General features: G+C 39.8%; 1 protein-coding gene across 2 annotated transcripts; it reads right to left on the reverse strand.

Moving 5' to 3' along the window:
• Window positions 1-1837: 1837 nt before the first annotated feature.
• Window positions 1838-13844, reverse strand: GTF2A1L (general transcription factor IIA subunit 1 like). Of its 2 annotated transcripts, none has more exons than XM_066178093.1 (9): window positions 13818-13844; window positions 11921-12022; window positions 11495-11618; window positions 10092-10147; window positions 9020-9113; window positions 7258-7853; window positions 5491-5766; window positions 4652-4741; window positions 1838-2792 (listed from the first exon to the last, which is right to left on the reverse strand). In XM_066178093.1, exons 1-9 carry the CDS (start codon window positions 13836-13838, stop codon window positions 2685-2687), a joined length of 1467 nt encoding a protein of 488 aa, XP_066034190.1. In that variant the 5' UTR covers window positions 13839-13844; the 3' UTR covers window positions 1838-2684. The 2 variants fall into 2 exon arrangements, with proteins under 2 accessions (XP_066034190.1, XP_066034188.1); XM_066178091.1 differs by having other exon boundaries at window positions 1839-2792; window positions 5491-5763; window positions 13818-13838.
• Between the last annotated feature and the right edge of the window lie 4467 nt (window positions 13845-18311).

Consider the following 18311-nt stretch of genomic DNA (forward strand, 5'->3'; position numbering starts at 1 on the left):
ATGAAGGAGTCCTGCACATGATTTAGGACATGACAGCACAATATCTAAAGTGGGTGACAACTGATTTACTTGCATTATGTTTTAACAGGACAAGAGCTTGCCAGCACACCCTCCCCACCACATAACATGGTCAGGAAACTACAGGCAATGGAGATGAGTTAGAATTAACAACAACTGATAGCACCTGCCCTACAGAGCTGCAGAGGTAACAGCCAAGCAGAAAGAGAGTCTCTGTGGGCATTCTTCTTTCTGTACCTGTTGTAAGTAGAGTGAAATCCACCATTTACAAAATTGCTGTTTAAACAAAAAAAAAACCAAAAAACTGACAAAACATCAAATGTAATTTATACTTTAAATTTGTCTACACAAAAACGTAAGCAAATAAGTCAAACTTTAATAAGAGATTTAGATTCATGCCAGAGTTTCTCATACAAGTTACACTTATTATTCTATCTCATTATTTTGATTTTACCTTCTTTTTGGTGTAAAGTTTCAGGCATCCATTTACTGAAGTATCTTTGTAGACTTTAACTGGTATTATACATCTCATCCTGTCACATCTGCAGCAATATGTTTGCTAAACTATAAGTAGCAGCAATCAAAAACATTAATTCATAAACTATTCAGATCAAAGGCACTGACTACTGCTCAAGTCACAGGCTAGAGCTTACCTTTTTATCAGAAACATTTTGTTTTAGTATAAAAATTCCTGACCTCAGGTGTATTTAGTTGTAAACATCTTTTTCAAAGCTGTAATTCTTTACTAATATTATCTTTAAAATTAGCTAAAAACTAAGTGCTCTTTAGCCACTTTATTTAATAGTGACCAGGAAAAACAGGTCAAATTCAGAAGCACCATTCAGCCTTTGTGGTGCTTAGTGAATGGTGCACATCCAGTCCTGTCCCATGGATTCCTGTGCCACACAACCTCTGCTTTCAGTGTTTTCTGACATTGGAAATGGTCCCACAGTTCATAATGTGCACATTTACAGAGCATGTGCACCTCAGAGCCTGTGGGAGAGGGCTGAAACCTAAAAGAATCTATCATATGGTAAAGGCTGCATTTCTTGTGCATTTATAGGTCTGAAGTGTAGCATCAGTGGAGTTACAAGTCATCTAAATGGGGGAAAAGAAATCATACACTGGAATATTTTAACTGCCTCTGAATACACAATTCTTCACATTCCAGCAGCAGCATCGATAAAGGACAAAAGAAATATCATGCTTGGTTCAAGTTCTCTAGTTCAGTGTCCTGTCTTTGATACTGGAGAGTAGCAGATGCATCAGAAAAAGCATGGAATAAACTCAATAATTGTTTAAAAACTACTTCCTGCCTTATGGCACTAGCACAAGGGTTTGTACCATTATGAACAAGGGCTGGATTTTTTCTCTTCATTTCTTCCATACATTCATTCTCTCCCACTTTCACATTTCTTTTCTTTCCCTTCTCCCAGCCTCTGCACCCTCTCAGGGAGTAGAGATAACCAAAATGCCTCACAATGTCTCATTCCAGCAGACACAGGAGGCATGCCTCAGTGTAGCACTGCCCTTCCAGCAGGATGATCCTGTTCTGAGGCAGCCTGGCTGCAGCTGTACCGTGGAGTTGCACATCTTGCCCTACAAGGAACAGGAGCCAGCCAGGGAAAAGCTGCAGCTCTGAAAGACAAGGGCCCAAAGCTTCTTTTGGACCTTTATTTCTGAAGAACTAACAAAAACATTGACATTGAGGGCTGGGAAGAATGCAGTTCTCATGTTAGGGTGAGCTACTGCCATGTGCATGGCTTGTACCCTTTTCTCTAAGCAGAGTTTATACTGAGGGAACACAAAAACAACTCCGTGCTAGAAATGTATATGAGATGACACTTTTATTATTATGCACAATTTGTATCATTCACAGTTTACTGGTCTGTAGGCCTAGAACGAAGTGGAAATGTTCAGTAGCAAACTTAAATGACTTTGCATTGACAATGAAAATAAATCACATTTTAATGTTACATCACACTACTCGTTGCATCTCAGTAGACATAGCTAGTATAGAACAAACAATAATAATTCTCATATATTGAGAGCTCCAGGATCTTTCCCAGACATTTCCCATATTGCCTCTAGAGTGCATATCTTTAAACTGAAGTCCAAAAAAACACAAAGTAACTAAAAAAATCAAGAGAAGTATGCAGCTGAAACAGCCACAGGTTTCAGACTTGCACAGATATTGCTTTTTTTTTCAACTCAAAAGTCTTTGAAAAGAATAACACAACAGTGCAATTTTAAATTTCAAGTCATACCTCAGCTTTTAAGAACTGGGAAAAAAAACCCAACAGAACATTTATTTAATTATAATCAATAAGTATTTCTTTACTTTCTTGAATAACAAACAGATATAATATTTCAAATTTTAAAGCTATTCATTCCAATGATGCTTCTTCATTGGAAAAAAATGTAATAATCATAAAAGAACAGCAAAGACAGCTGAGTAGCTAACAGTACAGTAGTTTAGTTTGCAAACTAAACAGATTAACAACACAAATTAACAACACAGATTTTGCATATTTTTTACCACAACTTTTTTGTTTTGGGGGGTTTTTTAGTTTTGTTTTTTTATGGCACAACAATAGAAAGTCCTGTTGTTTCACTGGTTTATAAGGAAATAGTGCCACAGTCTTCAAAGATACTGGAGTGAGGTTTCACCACTCTGCATCTCCAATGGCTTTTGCAAAAACATGGTCTTTACCCTCAATGGACATCACTCCATCTTTTAAGTAGAACTTCCATTTGTTCTTAGTTCGATGTATCTGATGAAAAATAATAAACAAAATTAAAGCAACCACAAATATACACTAGACCATTCATTTAAAAAAATCCCAATGTTTAAGCACAAGCTGTTTTATACCTGCTGTTTATTTTAAAATCCTTAGGGCCCAAAATATTCAATGGAAGCATTATACTTCAATTGTTTATAAAGAACTCCCCGCTCTCCCAAGAGAGAAACCTCCTGAATCTTATCCCATCATGTCCCATTCTCCTATCCCACAAAAAATGTTTTACCTAAAAGAAAGTGTTGAGTGACAGCTCAACACCAGCAGGACAAGACAACAGTAATGGGGCAATCCCAAAATGCAGCACACCTTGCAAACCAGTGGAGCTTCACTAAAATGCAATGTTTTCCTTTTTTACATGGCAAAGCAATGTTGCATGCACAGCGGCGTTAGGAACAGGCTAAAAGCATCAAAACTTGGCTTAAAATCAAATACTGCTATTAAAAAAAAAGTAAGAAAAATTGCATATTCCTTCTTTTTTAAGGCCTGCAAGGAGATCCATACTGCAGAAAGTTTTGTTTAATACTAAAAGGAATTTAAAATATCTCTAGAAAATTCCTTGAATTGTCAGCATCAGTCTGTTTTCAATTCCAGAAAGAAAAGAAACAGGACAGCAATTTTACCAACATTGTCTTAAAGGTAACAAGGTAATTTAGGACATAACTGGTTTTATCTACTTTCTACTGGGCCTACGTGTTTTATTAAATCTGTTATTGCAAAAGGGAAAGTTACCAACATCTTTCCCCAGCTTCTGTAACTCTCAATTTCTAATAACATCTGATATTAAATTTCCTATAAGACATGCCCAACACCGACCTTCCTAGTAGTTTCTTTTAGATCTTCAAGCAATTTTTCAGCTTATTTCAGACAAAATTTGCTCTAGATGACAGTATGCACTACCTATAGCAACTGTAACATCTGAGTTCTGAAGCTGCAAAACTTGGTGTACCTTTCAATACAATACAGACACCCATGGCTTCAATTGAGATGCATTTTCTACACGTATCCCTATAAGTTTCCAAAATAACTGGTCTCAGGAGCAGTCAATCTGTCACAATTTCATAAAGACAATTTTTTTAGCACCTCTCTGTTTCCTAAACCACAGAGAAGTATTAAGACAGCCCTAGTTTTACACACAAAAAGTTATCACTACTCACTTTGGAAGGAACATTAAAAAAAGTCAAGGCACACTCCTAAACTACAGCCACATTTTTGCATATTTACTTTAAAATATGCATTTTTTTATCTTTTAAATTACTGACATGTAAGCATCTGTCAAAACCATACAATAGCTAAAAGGACTTAATTTGATCTTCAGGAGTTCAAAATCAGGTTGAATTTTAAACATTAAAATGAACGAGGACAAAAAGGCACTTAACAACTACTTTGTTTTTCAAACACAACAAAATTCTGGTAGGAAAATCTCTCAGTAAGCACTACAAAGACAAATAAAAAGATATACAAGAAAGTAATACACCTCTCTTTGTGTTATCCATCTTAAAAGCCTTAATTCACAGCTGAATATGCCTACATACATCCAGAGAGATGTTGATCTTACTTAAAAGTTAAGGAAATAAACAAGCTTTTGCACCTTTACAAATCATAGTTTTGTCAGACTTGTTGTTCCCTTTTCCTTTAATAGGCCATTATGATTATCCTCTTCTCAGAAAACAGCAGGAAAGTCTTCAGACTATTGTCAGCTAAACACATCATTTAAACACTCTATTACGGCATTAGAGTTTCTTCAAAAGGCACTGACAGGAGAGCAGACATGGTTTTGCTGAAGATATTATTTAGGATGATTAAAGAACAAAGATAAAAGTGTATTACTGTACCTTTTCATACTGACAAACTATCACATTGTCAGTGTCAAACAAGTCTGCAATGTCCTGTTCACTGACATCATCACCAGAGTTTAAGGGATCCTAGAGATGAAAATTCTGTTTTATACACTCTTTCAGATTAGCATTGAATATACTTGGAATTAAAGATACCAAATAAATCAAGACCTGGAGGCTGTGAAGACCATGTTGCACCAACCTCACTTACAAGTACTTTTTACATGTTTGCATTCTCAAAACCCAAAACACAATAAACAAAAACACAAGTCAAAAAAGCAAAACTTCTAACTGAAAAAGCAGATTCCAGTAACTGAGTACTGATCAAGTCGTATTTATGTGAAGTCCAAAACTGCGTATCTTTAAGAAAAAGGAAAATCTAGGAAACACAGGCCATTAAACAGAGAACAATGTTCTTGTATCACATTGTTCTCTGTCTAATCTCCTGTGGTCCTTCAGAAGGAAAGGAAACCTAGATTTGTATCCTGATCTTATTTAAATAAATCTTATTTAAATCAAATTCTTTAAATAATATTTTACTTAAGTAAGAAGCAGAACTCCATTCCACTGAGGCCAGGGTTTTACAATAAAACTTTAATTCTGATAGGTAAGTATTTTAGTTCATCCAATAAACAAATGACTTTCCAACAGTTCTTTCATTTATCCACATTCATAATGAGTTTTCAAGTAATTTCTCTGCAGCACTTCCTATCTCCAGAGATTTGTAACTTTACTGTGCATGCCCTGCCTTGAACTAACCAGGAACTGTTCTAGGTCCAACAATCAGAAGAGATCTAATATTGTTATGGGCTTCTAAAGGCTTAAAAGTAACTTACCTCCTCAACTATATCTATCTGGAGGTCTTCATTGTCCCCATCACTGCAGCTGGACTCCATGTTGGAAGAACTGTCACATTCATCATCATAGTCTTCCTCATCATCCAGAACTCTTAGATCCTCTGAATCAATAAAACCAATGAATTCATTATCTTCTTTATCTTTTGTATGTGGTATTTGTTCCTTGGAAGAAACATCCCCAGTGCCATCGAGCTGACTTATGCCTTCAATGTCACTGCAGAGATCCTTCTCCAGTGGTAAATCAGATTCTGTCTGCTCCATGGGTTCCATGGGTCAGCAATGAAAGAGACCAGGGACAGCTTGTGAATCAACACCACAATGGAAGCCATGGTCAGCGCAAAGCCTGAGATTTTTGTTTAATAAATCAACAAGCCTGGGGCACTAATATGAGAGTTTCAGGTCCTGCTGCTTGTAAACCCAAGTACATTTGCAAAAATTGTGTTGCATCTAACTTAAATGGAACTCAGGTTAAATATTCCTCAGCAATACAGAAAAATTTTCTTACACTTTTCTCTAAACACCCTTGTAGTCAAACAACCCTAAAACAAAGGCTATCAAGTGGACACTTAGAATTTCTATTGCAAAAAAGCTCCCATGAAAACAAAAATGGAAGCTACTCCCCCACCCCCAAAAGTAGGATTTTTCATTTTTGAAATAAAAAGTCAAGATGAACTGATCCCTCTCCCTCAACTTATTCAAAATTCTTTGTTTAAACAAGATATAAAAAACTGGAAGAGACAGTAAATATTTCAGTACTTCACGTTACTGTTCATAAAAGTGGTAGAATTCCTAAACAGAGCATTCACAGGAGTGTAAAAGGGCTTTAAGGTTTCAGCTATCTTCAGTTCTCATTAAATCTTTATTGCAGCACTTAATTCCCATCCACATACACTTTCTAGTTCAAGAAAGTAACACTTCGTTTTGACCTCTCATTCTCACTACAGACAGTCTTCATCATGCTGCCATCAGAGTTCAGATGAACAACATAACATGCCTTCTATTTACAGACATTTGGCATTACTGTCATTAAATTTGCATTTAATAAATTTGCCTTAATCACATATGAGCACTACAACTCAAAGTCAGCAAGCCAGCCTGAACTTCAAACATCTGCAAATAATTTCTGGAACTAAAATTAGATGAGGTCAGGAAAGCAGCTTGTTAATTAAAATCATTCAAACTTCCCACACAGCTCTAGCTGGGTTCTACTTTGTCCAGGACTTTTACCCCAAGGAAATACATTTTCTTCAAGGAGATTTTCACTTATCAAATTTGACTTTTCATCCTGAAAGCATTCTCAATACAACTGTAATGCTCTTCACACATTACAAGTTAAAATCAATCCCAGCTGATCTTGCAAAAGCACTTTGCCCACAACTTACCTGTGTCCCTATGTAGATCAGTGTCAGAATGATAGGGAAGCTCTCAGAGTCTTTCATGTCTGTTTAGTCATAAAAACCCTCCATGACTCTCAAAAGTAAACAATAAGTCTAATACATTCTATCCATTACATTTTTCAGTATTTTTAAGTTGATGTGCTCATCAATCACAGTATTTTAGCTGTAGTTTTGACAAATTCTTAATGTAAAAACAAGCAGTCAGCTACTGTTATTCTAAACAAGCTTAAGAATGAATCATAAAATCTAAAGAACTTTTGTTCTTCTCATTTCGAGGTGCTTAGAATTGTGTTCAAAGAACTGTCTCTAACAGATGTATTTTCATTAGCTAAGAAACAAAAGTCCTTACCTTGTCAGAGGAAGCAATGCTGCCCTGATCCTTTAGAAATGCATTTTCATCCAAACTTTCCCCTGCAATAATCAGGTCAATGATATCATCAGACACCTGCTGCTGCAGGAGCTCTGGATGCTCCATGCCCAGCTGCCCCTCCACATTCAGCAGGACACTGCTTGAGCTGCTTTCCAAGGATTCATCAATAAAAAGTCCTTCAGAGCATTCTGGAGTAAACACAGCTGTGTGAAGGTTGTCATGCTGGAACTTTTCTGTAGATTCCCTGCACTGATTCAATGCTGCATTAATTTCAAGTTCCTGCAGATTCACAGGAGGCTTCTGGACCAAAGTAGCAGAGGTCTCCAGGTGTTGTTTTTCCACATAGCTTGGTTTGAACAGCACAGCCTGTTGGACAGCAGTCTCCTGGGGCTGCAGTGTTTCACCAGCTGCATGGGCAGCAGATGCATTCACCTGTGCAACACTGGCAAGGCTGGCCTGCAGAACTGAAGCTTGCCCAAGGGGATGAAACATCTGCTGCACAGGGTAATGGAGAATGCTTCCATCTCCTGAGGCCTGTGTGACCACAACAGGCACATTCACCTTGTAAAGTTGTCCTACAGGGAGAAGAGTTAAAAACTGCTTCAGCAGGTGAAATACAGGTTCATCCAAGCCACAGACCTGTCACCACTAAAAACAAGAGAAAACACTCAGACAAACTATGAGAAAAAGGACATTTGCAAAGCAAAACTTTCCTCAAGCATAATCCCAGCCCTTGAAAATCAAGCATTCAGAATCTTTCCGAATCATGGCTTCCATCCAATCCTTCATGTTTAATATCTCTTTTGTGGTTTGGCCTACACAGTACCCTATGAAAGTAAGTTCAGTAATTTAACTACATACTAGATTTAAAATTAATAAATAAATAAAATCTATGTTTTAAATTTTTCCATGTCATTTCAGAAACAAAGGAATACAAGATGAAACGGTAAACTAGTCCATAGCTACAGGGAGAGTTCATTCCTCTAAGGGCCTTTAGATTTTCTCTCTAAAACACCTGCCTATTTTAGTTTAATAAAACCCAAACCATTATGAATTTACATATAATGTCTTAAGAAAACCACTCCAAATACTGAATGCTTAAAGTTATTATTATCAGTGTTAGAACCGAGATGCCAGAGCCAAGCTCCAGATTTCATTTGATTTTTCTTCTTCGCACACACATGCTCACACAGACACAGTCACTGGTACCAGTCTATAGGTCTCATGACATCAGGAATTATACCTGAACAAGATAACTGGAGACATCAATTTTCATCAAAAAGCTGTTTGAGGGAAGAGTCAATGACTGAACTAAGCCTTCCACTTGATCACACCTAAGCAGTGCAAGGAGTTTTTGTACAAGCAGTTTTATCACCAAAATAATGGGATCAAAAAGGTTAATGGATAGTTGGATTTTATTTGAATAAGAAATCAATTTGTCTCTGAAGCACCACAGTGCCTTTAGCTTTTGGAAAACATAGAAGATTGTCCCAGAGAGACAAGAAGGAAATTATTTTATTAGCCAGACACAGTAAACACTTATCACAAGTTGTAAAACTGACACACCGACTAGTCAAGGCAGTTACTTCCCCCACACAGCCACTACAAACGCAAAGTACAAAGAGGAGGGTAACTGGCTCTACCCACTTTACTTTCACATCTGTTTCATCTACTGTTCCTGGGACTGTCTTTCAACAGCCCCAGGGCACTGCAAGCTTTGACACCTCCTTGTTACCCTTACCTGGTGCTGGCTGCAGCATCACTCCACCTGGCATCTGTAAAGGATAAGCAACACACGAAGGGAGAGCAAGAGTCACACCCACTCGTGGGGGCTCCTGCAACACAACAGCTGGGTTTAGGTAGGAAAGGGCACGGAGTGCCACACCTGGAACATCCATGGGAAATACCAGTGAGGGCCTCTGTGGTCATCTTCACTGGAAACTGCAGAATGCTTTTGAGATGTAGACAGATGAAGAGTATTCTGCACTGACAGAATGGCTTGCCCCAAGTGTTTCCTGCTTTCCAGCTATCCCACTCCCTTTTTGCTAAGGTAACATTTTCCATATCCCCTCAATGCACCCACCATCCAGAAAGTCATTTTTCTACTCAAAGTCACTTTTACCTAAGTTTATGCATTACTCCACCCAGTACAGGTTTCTTGCCTAGGCCTATGAAGTCGCTTCATATTCTCTTTTCCTCCTGAGGAGCAGAGTTGGATATACAGCTCCCTTTCAATCTAGCTCTTCTGAGGAAATCCAACTTTTAAATCAGGAAACTCACATCTTGCATAAACATCTTCCCAATATTATATTTCAACTTGAAAAGGTACTTAGCTTGAGGCTCAGAAGGCATTAGCTAAGTTCATCAAGCTCTGGCAATTAGTGGCTGCTCCCCAAAGAAATTTTGCTATGCCCAATGTTACAAACTTGTCAACTATAAAAGCATTCATTTTCCTTCTGGATAATTTCTACACCTCACAGATATTGCTGCTCCCAGCTTCACTAGTGGTAGTATTTCCCAGCCATGCATTATTTTAACAACCAGTAATATATATATTTAAGTATATGGAGCTGTGCATTTCCACAACACTTTCATCCTATGGGCTAAATACATGCAGCTGTATCTTTCCAACACTTCTGGCTCCACTTCTTGCAGAACCAGCTGGTACATCCCATCCTTTTTAACTGCTCCAACAGAAGCAGCAGTGTTAAAACTCTCCCTCCTGAAGCCTATTAATAACTGGCAAACAATTTTAAAGATTTAGGAGTCCAACAAAATCAAAACTGAAGTAAAACATCACTACAGCTACATACCAGCTTTGCTGCTGTTAAATGCTGAAAACCTCTGCCAGCTTGGATGACAAAAGAAGCTATATTAAAAAAAACAGAAATTAATTTCTTGGATACAATTATCTTTCAATAATTTACAGCAAACATGGGTGAAACTAAAGCAATCTAACTTCAGTTCATCCTCATTAGTGAGCACAAGTATTGCCTTGTCAACTTGAGGAAAACATGCAAGTACTTTTTCCACGGCAGCAGAGCAAATCCACTGATGCTAAAAGTTGGAACAGTAGGATAAGATTTTCAAAAGCACCCAATACTGACTTCCATGGGAGAAAAAACGGGCAAAGGGAAAACTTTCCCAGGCTTTTAGAAGCAAGCAATTTAGGTAGCCCTAACTACTTTGAAAATCTCTAGCCTTGGGGCAATTCAAATCCCCTTTTCAGAAACAAATAAATAGATTTACTCAGACTGCTTGGCCTTAGTACTGCTTTTTAAAAAGTTAAGAGTAAGAAGGTAATTCTCATTAAATATAAAACCTCCAATAGGATGCAAACACAAAAGTATATTCCCTTTAGTCACATGGAACAAATAAAACACTTGCTTCCAACAACAGTTGATTCAACTAGGAAGACTGTAAAAAAATCAAACACAAAAAAGAAAGAAAAAAAAAAGAATCCCACAGATAAAGAATGCCTGCCCAAGCCTGAAATACACCACAACACAGATTTTCATTAAATCATCTCATATGGGGTTTGTCCTTCATGGGCAAAGGTCCTAACAGCCTCTCACTTTGGGATAAGTCTCAGCTGAGTACTACACTCTTCCACAACAATACCACAGTGGTCAGCTGGACTTTACTGAGAAGAATAGGTCCTGATGTCAGAGACTGTGTGAAAGTCAAGTACTCCTCTGCAACAGGAATGCTGCTTTTAGAAAAACTAACTGAAAGAAAAACTAAAAAGCTTCCTCTCTCCTGTTTGAGCAAGGGATTACATTTCAACAAATTGAGAACCAGATTAAACACCAACCTGACTGCAGAACTGCGTGGCACAAATGAGCCATAAAACCTCTGCACACATCAGGACACACATCAAAAGGGGAAGCAGGAGCTTAACCCTGCAGGTAAATTTGCAACTGAAGGGCTACACTACTGGACTGCAGACAAGAAGGCTAAAACTGTCCGCATGTTTTCCTACTGGAAATGCGCAGCTGGTCAAGAGCATGTAGACAGAATTCTATTAGTTTATTAAAGTTTAATTCATCATTTACTGGTCAAATGGTTCTGCTTTCAAATAATCACTGTTCCACATCAAGCTAGATATGTACATAAGATATATACACAAACCAAGATTATCACAAGTCTTCCAAAAACATCTCCAAATCACTGAGATATTCTTAAATTGCATGCATTGTGTCCAACAACATCTGACCTGCTGAAGTCTGCAACATGCTGTGAGAACTGTGCGGCAGCTGCAGACTGAACCGTGGAGAACAGTGGCTGTGTCTGAAGAAGCCTTCTGTTGCTTTAGACTGTGTCACTTTCGTTTCCCAAAGCTACAGGAAGATTATTACTAAGGTCAACAAACATCAGCTTTAAAAACAAACTACATCAAAAAAGATAATCAGGTATTCCCAGCTTTTCCAAGAGTAAATTGACTGATTCTATCCAACAAACAGGGCAGCAATAACTAACCAATTTCCACTCTCAGCAGCCCCCACATCGCTCCCAGGATACTTGTAACTCTAAGTCAGGGCAAAAGTTTGCATGTTTTGGAGGGCAAAGAAACGGACAGCTCCATCATCTCAAAAGAAAAACACAAACACAGCTGCTATTAATGCAAGGGAACCCAACAAACCTGCTTCAAGTCTTTCAGAACCTGCTCCTCTACACCCTCCTCAGCAAAGAGTTCCCGCACACCTTCAATCACATCTTCGATAATGGACTTATACAGTTCAGGCTACATTAGAAAAAGAAAAATTCAAGCTAAGATGAGCATTAAGTCATGTGAAAAGATAGCACAAAGTCTAATCTCACTTCATAAACTGCTGTTACAAACTGAACAGCATGAACAGATCAGTTTAATGAACAGAATGTCAAATACAAAGGTCAGCAAGTCCTCATTCTTTTAAATCTAAAAAAGTACTGGATTTGAGCCTCAAATTATTGCTTAGGCTTCTGCTGTATTTTCAAACAAGCTTCTCTAACCCCACTGTATTATACTAGAATCATTGCTCTTAACCTAAGGGCCAACCAATAATACAAGCTATTAAAAATGAACTGTGCCAGTTCCATCAGAAGCAGAATGTAAGGAACCCACAAAAAATAACAGTTTTTTTTTCTTTATGGAAACAGTCTGATGCTGTATTCTAACCTAGCTGTGGAAATTTGAACACTACTTTTGTCAGTACAGATCATTCATCTTACATTACAATAGGACTGCAACGGAGCACTTTATTCCTTCCTCTGCCCATGTCAGTGATTAAATCCTAATCCTCCAGTCAGACCTGGACAGCAGATACACATGAGCTTCAAGATTCCTACAATCCAGTGTAAACGTAAGATAATGAGCTTTTTGCAATTTAAAGCCTATTAATCTTGACTATGATTACCACCAGAATAGCCTACACAAGGTGCAAAATCAAACTGAAATATTTTAGGAAACCTTACAAGACTCTGTATTAGTGTTTTTAAACATCAAATAATGTTTTACTGCTCCAAAGTTGTTCTAAAGTGCAGAATATACACAGTTTCTTTTCAAAGAAAAGAAGATATTAAGAAGTAACATGTTACACTTTCTGGAAAAAGCAACCAACACAACTACTTTAAAACAACCATACTCATGTATCATTTCTTATCGAGAATATTAACGTCGAAAGATTCCCCCAGCACTTTTTCAAGACACCAGGAAGATGAGGAAGGAAAAAAAAAATTCTTCTGGTACCACTACGCTAAAGCTGCTGATCAGCCCATATGTCAAATGCTCCGCCTTCACCGCTAACCCAGAAGAGAATCAGAATGTAAATCTTTTAACGGGCCTATTCCTCTCCCCAGGATTGCCAAGCTACAGTGAGTGCAAATATTTATTGTGCTACATAAAAACTGCACACAGCAACTGTAAAATTCAAACACCACATGCTTGCAAATTAGAGAAAAATGGTTACAGCACAGACACTATTGTACTCCAGCTTAATCCCTTTACACACAGGCACTCTTTCGCCAGAAGCAGGCCATCCATAGCGGGAACTGTCAAAATTTGGTTTTATTCGTGTGCAGGGAGGTGGCAGGAGGGGCTTATCCCCATCCCATTCCAGCAAAGCCTCCAAGGTTCCCCCTGGGATTCCAGTCCTTTGAGGGAGCACCTGGAGCCCCACGCAGGGAGAGGCAGCAGCGGACAAAACTCGCCATAGGCTAAAGGCCGCCGCCTCCCCCCGGCCCTGCCGAACTGCCACAGCGTCCCTCGCACCCTGCAAGCGCCAATCCCTGACACAACACTTGTGCCACAAACGGTAATTTTCAACAGAAAAATTTAAATTCTTTAAAAAAGAAAAAAAATATCACAGGCTTTCGATGTCGTCCTTAGGCTTCCCGCGCCGGCGGCGGCTCCTGGCCGGGACGGGAGGCGACTTCCACGTCCTCATCCCTGTCCCCTGTGTCCCGCAAGGAGAAGCGGCCAGACCCCGCTAGCCTAGCCTAGCCTAGCCTAGCCTAGCCTAGCCTAGCCCAGCCTAGCCCAGCCTCGCCCAGCCCCTCACCACAGGGCTGCCGTGAGCCATGGCAGCGGCAGCCGCCGCCTCAGCCCCCGCCCGCCTTTAAGGCGCCGTTGCCAGGGGCCGCGGCCGGCCCCGCCCGGCCCTGAGGGCCCCTGTCCCGCCACGCAGCCGGGGGCCGTGCCCGCTCCGGGACACATGGTGCTAAAGCCAGAGCCTAGAACTGAGAGTGACTCGCCGCTGTCCGGTCTGGGCTCCAGGCTCCAGCCTGAACCATCGCCTTGCGAGCACAGGATTTATCTGGAGAGCCGCAGTTGTTCCCGTGGTGTGGGAATGCACCTAGGAAAGCTGGCTACAAAAGCGTATCATTTTTGCTCTAATAAACCCTGAAGTCGTGATTAGCTCCTAAACGGAGATAGCTGAAGCTAAGTGTTGCAGTTAAGCAGCAGCAATCTGGTACAACTACTCAATTATTGCTTACATTTGCAGCAATCTGTTCATATGTTAATGCGGAGATCTACTAATTTAGCAGTTACTAATCTGGAAAAATGTTTATTAATCTCATATGTGTAGGAGAATATATACTTAGGTCTTTATGCACCTTCGTCAGTGTTGCCCTGAGGGTTCTGAGAACCTAGAAACATAAGCTCTTCTTTCTTTTTCCTTTGTTTTTCATACTTTAAGTAGCTATGTCATTACAGTGCTGTTTGCCTTGTGAAAAGGAGACTCACCCATTAAGCTTTAATTTTTAAGGCTTACACATCCTGAAAAATGAAAATATTTTAATGAAAATACTGTCAGACCCTTAGTTAAATAGCCAGACTAACACCTACAAAATAGAAGAAGCGGCATCCTCAATAAACTGTGTTTTCACAAGTGAGACAAATGCAATTTGCTATTGAAGTAATTTTTCTCTGCAAGAAAATATGTTTAATGACACTGCTTAAGTCTTGAATTAAACAGCAGTTGCATATTCAGCTGTTCTGTATGCCCTCCATCATTGTGAAGAAAAGGCAAGCCATGTTGCTCTGCTTACAGAATAATTTAAATAATAAACTATATTTTTTCTTAAAGCATAGTGCTCATTTGAAACTGCCTGGGCTAGTGCATACCAAAAGTGTCCTTAATCTTCTGCTGACTGTTTTTTTCCTGTTGTGTTAGCAGAGATAGCAGGAAGAAGCTGCAGCCTTGAGGATCTCGCTGGGCCCTGAAGGTCGCAGATGCGGATCCTGCAGCTGGCTGCCACTTCCTCATCAGGCAGCCAGACCTGACACAGAGCCATCACCCTGCCAGCACACTGTACTGGGCTTCTACAAAGGTGCAAGTGCAGAAACAGTGCAGAAAGAAGATTCCTAAATGAGCTCCCTGCTTTCTACCTCCCTCTGTTTATCTAGGGGTTACAAAGTGCCTTAGAATCAGAACAGTTTGTACACCTAACTTCAAAAAGAAGGAGAGCTGGGGAGCTTGATACCAAAGGACTGCTCAGCTGTCTCAGATAGTGGTCAGGTGACTTTGCCTATGTCCACAGGAAAATTTGCAGACCAAAGTAAATTATCCTTACCTGCACTTGAGGTGGACAGTATGTCTCTGTATTTGCATTCCCACAAGGCCCTGTGGGCATCCCCCATCTGTTCTAAATTATACCCTCTGTATAGTGAATAACAAAGGGCTGGTCACCAGGTCATGTCAGCTCCCTTCATGCTGGGACAGCAGATAAACCTACTTATTGTACACAGATGTCACTGGGGATAAAGTAGAAACGGGAATGGGAATACGACCTTCTAAGCTTCACAGGGAGGTTGCAGAGGGCACTTCCTCCTAACCAAGACACTTCTATTTTCATCTGCAGCCTAGCAACACACCTTAAAGAATTTCTTTTACAAATTCATAGGGAAGGTGTCTTTTCATCCAAGCACTCTCAGCTGAACAGCATTGAGTCATTTCTGAACAAGGGGGAAAATATAAAAATATCTGTGACTAGCATTACTCATACTGACTGGCTAGCTTTGATATGGTGAGCTTAACCTACTATCTGTGTCCTGCAGTATAAAGTACAACACTGTTGTCATTTTCATGCTTATGGAAGTTTTTGACATTTAATCCCACTTTCAAGAGAAGAAACTGAGGCACAGACCCACCAAATATCTTGCCCGAGTTCAGGAATGGCAGCCAGGAACAGCATCGAGGTTTCATCAGTCTTGGTTCAGCTTCCAGTCCAACTCTCCCCATTGTAGTCTCTAAGAGCTCACAAGAGTTTTAGACAAGAGTCTACAGAAAAGATTAGCATGCTGTTCAAACCCTCCTGATTTTTCAGGGGTTTTGTCTGCATTTGGGATAGTGCTGCTTAAGGGCACCTCAAACATTTGTTTACTAGACAGGTTTTAATTTGTAATTATTTATACTCCTTTTGGTACAGGATGTCTAGAGAAGATTTATTTTTGGATGATAAGCCTTTATTAATCATTAAAAAAAAATTACAGTTTTCAAATGTCTTCCCTCTAAGAAACAGGAACGCACAGCACACTCAGATGCTTGGTCATGAATGCCCTCTCCTGTTTAAATCCAGCATTGCTGCTGGAGAGGAACACGGCCACACAACTGCAGGGCTGCAAAATTCTTTCTCTAGGCATATTATACAAACACCATCTTGCCTTTTCTTTCCAATTAAAAGCAATCATTCTTGGGAGGAACTGCTTGCAGAATCCAGGCAGTCCTCACGGAGATAACATGACACGAGCAAAGGTGTAATTTCATTTTAAAGATATCCTCTAATGTGTTCCCTTTGTTTTCAGCTACTGACTCATAGATATATGGCACTCCAGTCTCATAATCAATTTTATTAACAGCGTGATTTTGTTACAAGCTCCATCATTTCTCTCAGAGTTCTGAGACACATAATACTGGGACCCGTGATTTGTTCCTTTTTCATTTATCGTGTGTGACTCCTGTTTCTTCAAGAGCCTCTCTTTTTTTTTACCAGATTTAAGCCACTTTATCAGAACTATAGAAAGAGCTCTCCCTTAATTCAATTTAATGACAAGTTTTCAGGACATTGGGTGGTTTATGAAGGGCTCTGACCTCTACAAACTGCTATATAAAAATGGCAGTCTGATGCATTGAATATACTGAACTAGTACTGTATCTCTCAGCTCAAAGTCTTGTGAAGTATCAGTAAGCCTAATTAAGGATTAAATAAGCCTTACTTCTCTTAAATACTCACCCTGATACATATGCCTTACGTGGACAGAGAGCCTCAAAGGGAAACAGCAGCCACCTGGGGTGGGGAGGGGGCATTTCACTGTGCTTATTGTGCCTTTCTATCACACTGCTGCTGGTGTCAGGCTCAGTGCTCAGCCCGTTCCCTCACCTCCTTTGCTGTCTGTCTTCTTTCCCTGGGTATGATGTACAGATGCTTATATCACCCCTTTTCGCAGAGACCCCAACCTCCTGACCTGCATCCTAAGAATAGCCACAGTCCAGCTCCCTCCTCTTTTGTCCATTGTTTTTGCCTTCATGGCTCTTTTAGTCCTTTCCCTGTCACCTGGTTTTACCCTTCTTCATCAGTGGATGAAATTTCACCCCTTCCTCACCTGTCTGCAATTGCCATTCATCTGCTCCTCCTCCTGGTGGGGGGGGATTAGCTACTGGGGGTGCAGAACCACACAGAGGCAGGGTGCAGTGGGAGAATAAATGCCAGAAACATAATTTCTCTTTATTTGAATTAGCTGCTGGAAGTTCACTGTTGAGCAGATGATTGCAGAAGTCCAGCAGTCTTAGTGTGAAATTAAGTAAGAGCAGAGTTGCATGTTTTGGTCAAGGCCAGTTTGTTCTGCTTAACTTTGCATTTGGTAATTTTAAGAGGAATAAAGCTGAGTGACTGCATCAGGCATCTGAACTAGCATTGGAATTTGCAGCACCAAGCAAGCACCAACATCACCCAGCAAGTGACTCTGAGAGACAGGCTGAAGCATAGCTAAGCAGTCAGGCTGTCCTTCTTACTGCCTCATTAATACCAATTTAACTGTGCTAAAGAATAACTCAGATGTGTGGACAGTAACCTTCATTGCCATGTTGCCTATGGGAAGCATTTATATGAGGACCCCAGCATCTGCTAAAGATCATATTCCTGAGCTTCCTTTTCTGAGAAAACAAGGAGGGGCTCCTGTTTTCCTAATACACAACTGTACACACATTTTCATTTTTTTTCTTTTCTTTTTACCCCCAGCTCCACTTTTGTGTAGATCTACCCTAAGCAGATTTGCTGCACTCTCATTTTGACATTATAATCACATCATTAGCATCAAAGATATTCAGTAATGGATTTACATGGAGGGGGCTAAAGCAGCCTTTCCCCTTTTCTATTCAGGCAGCAGTTGGCTCCCTCCACTTCAGATGAAGTCTCATCTAAACCCCGGTGTCATTACTTACATTTAGACAGTAACATCTGCTCCATGCTACAGATGATGGTCCCTTCCTAAATGGTAGTCCAAGAAGGTTACAGTGGTAGCTCACCTCTGGATTTCACCAGGCTAATGCCTA

This window comes from Chamaea fasciata, unplaced genomic scaffold, assembly GCF_029207755.1.
Source record: "Chamaea fasciata isolate MVZ Bird 193981 ecotype frontalis unplaced genomic scaffold, bChaFas1.0.hap1 SCAF_3, whole genome shotgun sequence".
Classification (NCBI taxonomy): Eukaryota; Metazoa; Chordata; class Aves; order Passeriformes; family Sylviidae; genus Chamaea; species Chamaea fasciata.

Coding starts and splice junctions, on each gene's coding strand:
- GTF2A1L (XM_066178093.1), bottom strand. CDS start 13,838: ATGGCTCACGGCAGCCCTGTG. Junction 12,023..13,817: donor TGGCTCACGGCAGCCCTGTG/GTGAGGGGCTGG, acceptor TTTCTAATGTAG/CCTGAACTGTATAAGTCCAT. Junction 2,793..4,651: donor TAGTTTGTCAGTATGAAAAG/GTACAGTAATAC, acceptor ATTTTTCATCAG/ATACATCGAACTAAGAACAA.